We start from the raw sequence: 9595 nt of genomic DNA, 5'->3' as shown, positions 1-9595 counted from the left end.
GTTCTGTATTATACAGGATGTTGGTTACGTAATCTATTTAAAAATTGTGTAGAGATATCATAGTTATGAGACGAAAATTAAAATAAAAAGACAACTCTGCGGCATTCGTATTTTATTTAGTTTATTTTGCAAGAACGAAACCTTTATTAATGAGAGATTTCGCATTCCTCATTAAAATAAATTAATATGCTACGAATTAAAATGAAAATTAAAGCAAGTAATGATTTTGTTTTACACGTATTAGGTACATTTATAAGAGTACTAGCGGTCCGCCCCGGCTTCGCCCGTGGTACCTACATGTTTAAACTATCCTATCTCTCAAGTTGGATCGAACTGCACATGGTGTGCGAATTTTATTATAATCGGTTAAGTGGTTTAGGAGTCCATTGAGGACAAACATTGTGACACAAGATTTATATATATATTATAAGATAAATATGGCATATAGTTTTCCCATTTCTATAATATTTTATTTTTCATATTCAATAATTACCTACGGAAATAGTTAAGCGGATTCATGAATTCCATATATTATTACGATTCTGAGCAACATTTTCACATAAAAATTCCGAAGACAAATATTTACAACATTATTATGACTTTAACCAAATTAGAATTCTTCCTACATTATATATTACATTAGGAAGACTACTAGTTTTGTCGAAAACTTCTAAAAAATTTGAAAGCGCATTGCATTCATACAAAACAAAGACTATTTAAAATGTTAAAGCTTAGTGCAAAGAGCTTTTATACATAAATTTAGTTCAGCGCCATCTTTTGGTTGTTGGAAGCAATTTTACGCTCTCGTTAAGGTCACTAAATCGTATCAATCGATATTGGAACATGATCAATCGATATTCCTATTAGTCACTAGATGGAGTTGTTTATAATTTACATAAAATTTAAATCTACATATAATTTACATACAAATCCTGAATTTTAGAAAAATTCATTGAAAGATAAGGTAATGATACAATGGTAATTTTAAGTTTTGTAATAATAAGACCATAGTCTATTTCACTAAAATCTTAATCAGTATCTTGATATATATTGGTCCATGATCAGTATGCATCTATAAATATAAATGATTTAATTTAAGCTTACAAGTGCATGCAAATGGAAAAAAATGTGTTTACGAAAAGCTCACCGAATGGTCAAAGATTTAGTAGGATAGTAAAACAAAAGCTCATGTTATCATAGAAAAGATTTATATTTGATTAAACAACAATGAATAATATGTATTAAGATTACAGTAAACAAAATAAATTATAATTCTCTATACTCTATTATTAATTAATAGTAATATCCCGTATTTGCATCAAAGTTTTGACTTTGATTTGGACCACTGAAATCTTCTCTAAAAGAGTTCCCTTGAGTAGGAGATCTATCAGGGAATTCAGGTGTATAGCTCTCAGTTCCTGTATGCAATGTTGTTGTAACTGGTGTTGTAAAATATTCGCTTGTAGTTGACTTATAGATATCATCTTTAGGTGTATTTGCTTCGGTATTTGATTCATCCGAATCTGCTAAAATTCTAGAAGTATATAATCTTGTTACGAACGTAGCAGGAGTGACATAAGTTGATTTTACCGGAGTAATTGTGTTTTTATAGCCATCAGGGCTTGAAACAGTGTTGCCCGTTAAAGAAGGCGTAGAAGATTCATAGTTGTAACTTTGGCTTGTTTCATATATTGGATTAACAGAATATGCATGATTACCATCTTCAAATATCAAATTTGGTTCAGTACTAATTATTTGTAGACGTCTTTTACCATATTCAGTATCCATATCTTTTAGTGGTTTCTCACCAATGTTGGTTTTGAATATAGAGCCTTTTGCTTTGTGTGTGAAACGAGGCATATATTTCTTGTAACCATACTTTTTATCATCGTAAGAACCTAGAAGATAATAAATTGTGAGTTATAAAACATACAACAAAAATAGAGCGTGTGCCGAACACACGTGTCAGAAGTGAAACTTCTTTGGTGAGATTCAAAGATACCAACATCGTCGCATTATTCAATGACGTGACGGTATCGCCATGACGAGACCTTAAAATTTTACTCTCAACGCGCCAAAAGAAGTTTCTCTTCAAAAAGAAGAATTAATAAGAAACTATCTTACCATCATCAAATTTTCCAGCTGCTTTATTTTTATACGCCTGTTCAATAACTCTTTGAATTTCCTTAGGTATAGGTGGTGAAGTTGGTAGATGATTACCTCGAGGTTGAAATCCATTCTCATCAGCAGTATATTCTATTTTATATACCATACCGTCATCACCAATATACGAATACGATCCTTTTGCTTTTACCCCAGTGTCAGCTGTACCGCTTTCATCAGCATGAATGCCATTCGATGTATCAAAGCTATTTGAAAAACCTCCTGGTATGTATTTGTTTTCATAGTTAAGTGTTATTGCATTTTTGTCGATTGCATCTCGGAGTCTTGCTGGATATTTTATAGAAGTATCAACTCCCTGTGATGTTTGTATAGGAAAGAGCCTCGATTTCAAAGAATCTTTACCAATGGCAGAAATAGGCATTTTTGTGAAGGTATAATTGATATTTTCACTCATGTGTGCAAGGTTAGGGCTCGTTTTGCTGATAGGCGTGGAGGTAATATCGTAGTTGTGAGGTATTTTTTCAATACCCTTTTCCATGCTATTAATCATTTTAGATGGTTCTGTTTCTTTATCCAGGTCAGTACTAGTAGATTCATTTGAATGCATAGAAATTACTTTTGTTACTTTGGATGCAGCATTGGGAATGGAGACAGTTTGAATTACTGAATCACCTTGAATACTCATACTAGGATTTGAGATTACGTCAGGCTCATGTAACTTATGGTTAAATTGATAACTTGTTGATGTTTTTGGGATGCTCGTTCCATATTCTACAGGAATATTTGTAGTTTGAGTAAACATAAGCGATGGTATTGCTGTAGAAGAGGGATTATAATAACTATTATTAAGAGATCCCGGTGTTGAAGTTACTATTTGTATATTACCGTCATAAATAGTATTTCTGTCATCAGGTGTAGTATTGAATGTAGATTCACTATCAATTGATTCATATGCATCGTTGTGGTGGTTATCCTTCGGCAATTGAAGCTTGTCATCATCAAAAACACCTCCAGATAAATGAGCCCCAGGAGGTGGAAGGTAGCTTCGATCCAGCTTCTCTCCACCAGCCAGACTAACAGCAAGTAAAACCTGTAAAAAATGAAACTTGGTATAATGCATTGTCCTTTCTATTGTTATAATTGAGCCGATAGATTAATTAAAATTGTGACATAATCTTTCAAAATTTTTTAGGATTTTAAATTTGTTTAGAAGGATTACGAACCCATAGAATCTTCATCTTTCGATGCATTGGCATCAGATATCACGATTGGTATGTGCCTAGTGTGATCGAAAATTGATATTTATAGTATGTAAATTATCTAATGTCTATGGATACATTACGTGACGGACAGACAACGTGACAAAAATCTAATTGTGGCCGTCATACCTATAATGATGAGATAATTTTACTATTTCGTCAACGCATTGTCGTGTTCATGAAAACATGAACCTTGACCTTTTAATTTTTGTTCATTAATTTCGGATGAAAATTGTTTAATTGTTACACTAGCCGCTGATAATAATTAATATGTTGTGTTCAGCAGAACTTAGAACTCCCCTTTGTGTGAAAGATTTTCATTGATACAAATTTTCAATAATAATATTAGGTATAGAACGACCGTGTAGATAAGCTTTGCTTGTGAAACGATGTGCATGTTGGAAAAGGAAAATCAGATTAATCTGTGGAACTATAGTTCCAAAATAAAAAATATATATTTTTTTATAATAAGGAATAAACTCAGCTAAAAATAACAGAATAAACACAACAACACATAAGAAAATATACACAAATTTGTTCTCATATACATGATTAATTTAAATGTAGATACGTATTAAAAATTAATAATACAACAGAAGTATGTAAGTGAATTTGTTGAGGAAAGATATTGAGATAATATTGCAGATTGGTAGATTAATAGCAGTATTCGTGTATTCGTATAATATTGGATCAGCATTATTATTCGCAATAACGGGCATTTATATATAATTGAGGTCAAATTAAGCACGATAGCATCAAAAGCTTCGTATTGTCTCCAATCATTATATTTTCGGCTATTGATCTTTGACATGTCTTGGAGGCAAATTTCTTAATACTCAAAATATATCGAACTCATCTTAACTATGGTTTTTGTAATATTTATTTTTATTATTATAAACAGGTGGAAGAAAAATGTAACTGAAAATGTTATTGACTTAACGTAATTGTATCTACAGGTTCAGTCGTTTTTATATATTTTGAGTGGGTAAGTGGTAAGTTTAATATAGGAAGAGATATACAGGGCAGTCTAGATGTTTTTTTTTATGTTATACTAGCTGTGCCTTGCTGTTTCACCCGCATAGCTCCTGCACTCCTATTGGTTCACACCGAAATAGTTCCTGAGATTAGCGCGTTCAAACAAACAAACTCTTCAGCTTTATAGTATTGACCGGTGCACTTGATGTTAGGTGATCGATGTTAGGTCTAGGTGCCTAGAAATTAGAATATAATGTCAATCTTTATTTTAAAGCATTGCTAAAAATAAATAAGGTTCAATTGAACATATTTTGCACCTACCTGAATGGAAGATTCAAGTACAATATCCTAAAATATAATTACATAACATAAAATTTAAGATTACAGTTATTAAAAACTTCAGAGTTCGACATTTCACACTTGTTATGTAATCCAGTTCATCTTGAAGAAACATACCATTTAAGTACATGTTTTGAAATAAATCAATCTAATTACAAGAAGATGTAAAGTTTGCAAACTTTCTGACGTTATCGTGATCTTTCTGAATGAAAGGTTGAATTGACTAATTGACATTAGATAAAGCAAACTCAGCATGTTCATGAATATTTTGTTTGACAGTTGATAATATCTTAGGGTCATACTATACGAGCGGTTTTCCCGCCGCGGGAATCCGCTCGCCAAAGCTGCCGCATACCATCAAACTACACGGGACGCGGTTTATCGCTGTCTTCTGTTCATTTGAACATGCATAACTGCGCTTGCAGCTCTTATATTAATAGAATTATTAGCGGGCGCAGCGGGAAACCGCCCGTGTAGTTTAAAGCCCCGGTTATTAGCGGCGGTCGTATTTGTCCCACCTGTGAACGCGACGGGAAACCGCGCAGTGTAGTATGCAGCATACAACTTTCATATTAAATTGTGACTAGTGCGGTTCAGAAGCGGATTCCCGCGGCGGGAAAACCGCTCGTATAGTATGACCCTTATCGCTGTTCGCTGAAATTATCAAAAGTAGATCTTGAAAGCATGCACTGCATTACTAACTAATATTATGTTGATTCTGCTGTTCGTTAAAATTATCAAAAGTCTAGTGTAATGTTTAGTACGTTTTTGTTGTATTACGAGTATGTATGCCAATTTTATAAAGAAGAGACATTTGTATTTTTGAATGTTTGTAATGGATGAACTCAAAAACAACTACTAGAAGATGTTTAAAACTTATTTCTCTAGCAGATAGAGACAATTTCTAAATAATTAAAGCTGTCAAACTGTTCAAAATTAAACTCATTTTGAACTATTATTTTAATATTGCAGAATAATTTTTATGTCAGTTACCGTCAGATTAGGTATAAAGACAATAATTATTGTGATGAACATGATGTGCTTAAAAATTAATTTAAAAAATGCATAGAGAATGTTGCAAGATGTTAAAATTGATGCTATTACTTATTATTTGAAGGCGTATAAATGTAGTTACGTATGATGAAGTGCATGATTATCGGCCATTAACAGCGGGGTCAATTATTTTAGTCAATCATCTTCAATCTATTTTAAAAGAATATATTAAAAGTCTAATTAAAATTAGAATTAAAATCCAATTACCTAATCTACCTGCATCCTTTGGAAATATTCAATAACACATTTTATGGCTAAGTTTTATGGTCATACAATTTGGGGAAAATAAAACGAAAAACTCTAAAAAATATAATTTATTAACTCTAAATCCGTGTCGCTTCCAGTCTATCAATATCTATATCTACCACCAGCTCTAGGAGGTAAATAAGTCTTGGCTCCAGTCACCAACGGATTCTGGAAGTCCTGTTCAAGAACACCATTCTGGGTTCTGAACGCAGCAGAGTCAGTGACGATGGTGTCGTCATTTTGAGGAATGTTGCTTATGGTGTTAGCATTTGATCCACTGTTGTAGTTACCATAGCCTTGTTGGGAGTCGTTCTCGTATTTACCTTCGGTGTATGAGCCTGTAAATAGTGATAGATGATTAGGAATAAGAAGCATTATGTCTTGATAGTGAATGAAAAAGATTTGATACCTACTCTATTGTCAAGTGGTTATTTAATATAGAATAGATTAAACGAAAATAAATATATTATGTATTATGACTAATTAAATACAGTTTAAAGTATAAAAATAACACTTAAACAACCAAGCCATATAAGATTATTTAACTGTATTCAAGGTTAGATCGAATTACATTTTCGGGAAAATTCTAAAAAGTACAAAATAGTTTTCTTTACCATCGTCATAGATGCCAGCAGCTTCATCTCTCGCATTTTGTTCCAGAGCTTTCAATATTTCAGCTGGGATTGGGGGTGGAGTAGGCAGATGGTCTCCCTCAGGACGGAAACCATTTTGATCGGCTGTATACCTGTTATTAAAAATAAGTTTAGACTTGAAGCTTTATTTACTGTACCGCTAGATGATTGTGACTAGACTTCTTCTGGAAGCTCTATTGAACCGTAATAATATCTATAGTTTTACCATTTGCCGCCGAGAAGATAGAGATATCAAAAATAGTAGAATTCATTGATTACTGAAGTTATTTTTATCAGATAAAGTACAGCAATTAAAATTCTAATTGCAATGCAAAAATAATAACATAAAAAAATAATAATAATAACATACCTAATGCTGTACTGTACGCCGTCATCACCAATATAAGAAAATCCTCCCTGAGCTTCCACACCGTTCGTAGCTACACCATTCTCCTCAGCAGTGATCCCGTTTTCAGTTTCAAAAGCATAAGAATAGGAATCTCCATCATTCACATTTTCTTGACGAAGAATAGCAGCATTCCTTTCAAAAGCCGCTTGTGTTCTTTCTTGTCGTCCAAATGCATTGTAATCGTTACCATCTCGGTTAATATTAGCTTGGTTGTTATTATAAGTGTTGTATTGACCGTTATTGGAAGGACCAAAGTTCGCGGAATCAGAAGATCTTATTCCAAAGTTTGGTGTATCAAGGAAGTTGGCACCGCCAGAACTTTGGGCGTAGGAAGGGGGTAGGTAGGTGTTGTCTAGCTTGTCACAACTAGACAAGGCTACCACAGCTAGTACGATGAACTGTAAATAAAAAATAATAAAATTTAGATTTTTTGGTTTTATTATTTAGTAAAAGATGGGCACCGAATAGAGCAAGATGTTTATCAAGTCAATTTTTAACAAATATTTCATGAAATTTCAGTACAGATTTGAACAGATGATAATATTAATTACTAGATTTCCGCCCGCGGCTTCGCCCGCGTTTTCAAAGGAAAACCCGCATAGTTCCCGTTCCCGTGGGATTTCCGGGATAAAACCTATACTATGTGTTAATCCAAGTTACCCTCTATATGTGTGCTAAATTTTATTGTAATCGGTTCAGTAGTTTTTACGTGAAAGAGTAACAAACATCCATACAAACTTTCGCCTTTATAATAGTATTAACACCTTGGCCACGGACACCGGCGGCGCGACCGACGGCGCGACGGGCGGCGCGGCAATTCGCGCGGCGCGGTAAGCATGCCACGGGCAGTTGCGTTCGCCGCCGCGACCAGTGTAGTCGAGGAGACGAGATGGCTTTATCAAAGTTAGCTCGACGTTGTTTGGAGTAGCAGCTTTTTTGCTCAAGATTTAATGTTTGGAAGATATAGTGGAGTACACGAATTAAATAGAAATGGAATTCTCCGTCTGTAACAACAGACGGAGAATTCTACCAAAAATATGAAAAATATAGGCATGATGAAAAATTATGTTGCGGGTGGCTAGACTTCCAAATAGCTGGTCTAGCTAGAATTTCTGCAATAAAAGCTTCCGTCTCCATTTTCGCGAAAAAAAAAACAAACTATTTTAAATTAAGTTCGCTCCGGGAGTAGTCGCCGCGTCTGCCGCTCGACTCCGTGGCCTGCGCCGTAATAACTCATACATTTGTTTCGATCGCTAGTCGTGCCGCGCGATTCGCTCGGGGAAATTCGCCGGTCGTCTCGCTGGTCGCCGCTGCGCGTGGCATGCCCAGTACATTTCCATACATTTGATTCATTCGCAAGACGCGCCGCCAGTCGCGCCGCGCGAATTTTCGCTATAGCGAATTGTCCGTGGCCAGCACGTAAGATATTAAGATGTCACCAGCTTGGAAAGCATAGTAACATTAAAAAAGAATATATATGTCACGGCTAAAGGTAGGTGAGAACATAAACTTAAGATTAGCCGGCTAAACTTAGGTTTATTTTCGACGAGGTGTTAATGTTAGTTTGTTCTATCTTTAGCCGGCTAAACTTAAGTGTAACCACAGGCCCGTGGCTAAAAATGTCGGGGTGGGTAGATTTGGTTAGCGCCGGGCCGGTGGAGGGCTTGAGGGGCCCGCACAGTGCCAGAAAACACTCGCCCTGTTCCTTACATGTATTATAGTAACCAAATCTACCCACCCCGACTCAGGGCAGAAAGCTGGTGGCTAGGTTAGGTTAGGTTAGAACTCTTAAGACCCGCACGAGCCGAGCGAGCGCAGCGAGCGTGCTGCGGCAGCAGCCGGCGAAGTGCCAGAAAACACTCGCCCTGTTCCTTACATGTATTATAGTAACCAAATCTACCCACCCCGACATTTTTAGCCACGGGCCTGCGGTTACACTTAAGTTTAGCCGGCTAAAGATAGAACAAACTAACATTAACACCTCGTCGAAAATAAACCTAAGTTTAGCCGGCTAATCTTAAGTTTATGTTCTCACCTACCTTTAGCCGTAACATATACAATTTCAAAATAAGCACAGTACAGAACAACTTTTATGCTTAACTAACTTAAACATTTATAGACAAATACTGCAATTTGCCACAAATCGCAAAAGCTTATCCACACTACAAACAATACTATCCAAATTGAAATAGAAAGCTAAGAAATTACCAGTTTCATGATGAAGAACTGACTAGTTGCTACCTGGTAAACGTCTTTGGGCTGAATGTTGTAAGAAAAAAATCATGTGCTTTATTTATAGTTGATGCTGATGTTCATATCGATCTATATTAATACGATGCTCTTTATTAAATCGTGCTTCGGTGTTGTAATCCAAATAATACGCGAAATGGACGCATCACTACGCGGACGGTGTTATGCAAGACAGTGGAATATAGTTTATTTTCTATCTTTCATACTTATGATAAATATTATGCTGTCAAATTGATAGCGATCTCAATTTTGCATGTGAAATAAAAATGTTAAATTTAGATAGCTTTACAACTTTCAGGTATTGTTTA

The 9595-nt window shown here is 35.1% G+C and overlaps 2 protein-coding genes across 2 annotated transcripts; both read right to left on the bottom strand.

Annotated features, from left to right (window-relative positions):
• Positions 1–1290: 1290 nt before the first annotated feature.
• On the bottom strand, positions 1291–3379 carry LOC149901562 (uncharacterized). The gene is made up of 3 exons (XM_090111302.1): positions 3348–3379; positions 2125–3214; positions 1291–1898 (listed from the first exon to the last, which is right to left on the bottom strand). The coding sequence occupies exons 1-3, from the start codon at positions 3372–3374 to the stop codon at positions 1294–1296; spliced, it is 1722 nt and encodes a 573-aa protein (XP_089967428.1). The 5' UTR covers positions 3375–3379; the 3' UTR covers positions 1291–1293.
• Positions 3380–6049: 2670 nt separating this feature from the next.
• Positions 6050–9336, bottom strand: LOC149901561 (uncharacterized). The gene is made up of 4 exons (XM_090110914.1): positions 9246–9336; positions 6999–7435; positions 6611–6741; positions 6050–6334 (listed from the first exon to the last, which is right to left on the bottom strand). Exons 1-4 carry the CDS (start codon positions 9252–9254, stop codon positions 6099–6101), a joined length of 813 nt encoding a protein of 270 aa, XP_089967040.1. The 5' UTR covers positions 9255–9336; the 3' UTR covers positions 6050–6098.
• Positions 9337–9595: the final 259 nt, after the last annotated feature.

Source organism: Colias eurytheme, chromosome 16 (assembly GCF_061535395.1).
Source record: "Colias eurytheme isolate Ceu_HAF_F1 chromosome 16, ilColEury1 Martin Lab GWU primary, whole genome shotgun sequence".
NCBI lineage: Eukaryota > Metazoa > Arthropoda > Insecta > Lepidoptera > Pieridae > Colias > Colias eurytheme.
This window is presented reverse-complemented; position numbering and strand designations above follow the sequence as displayed.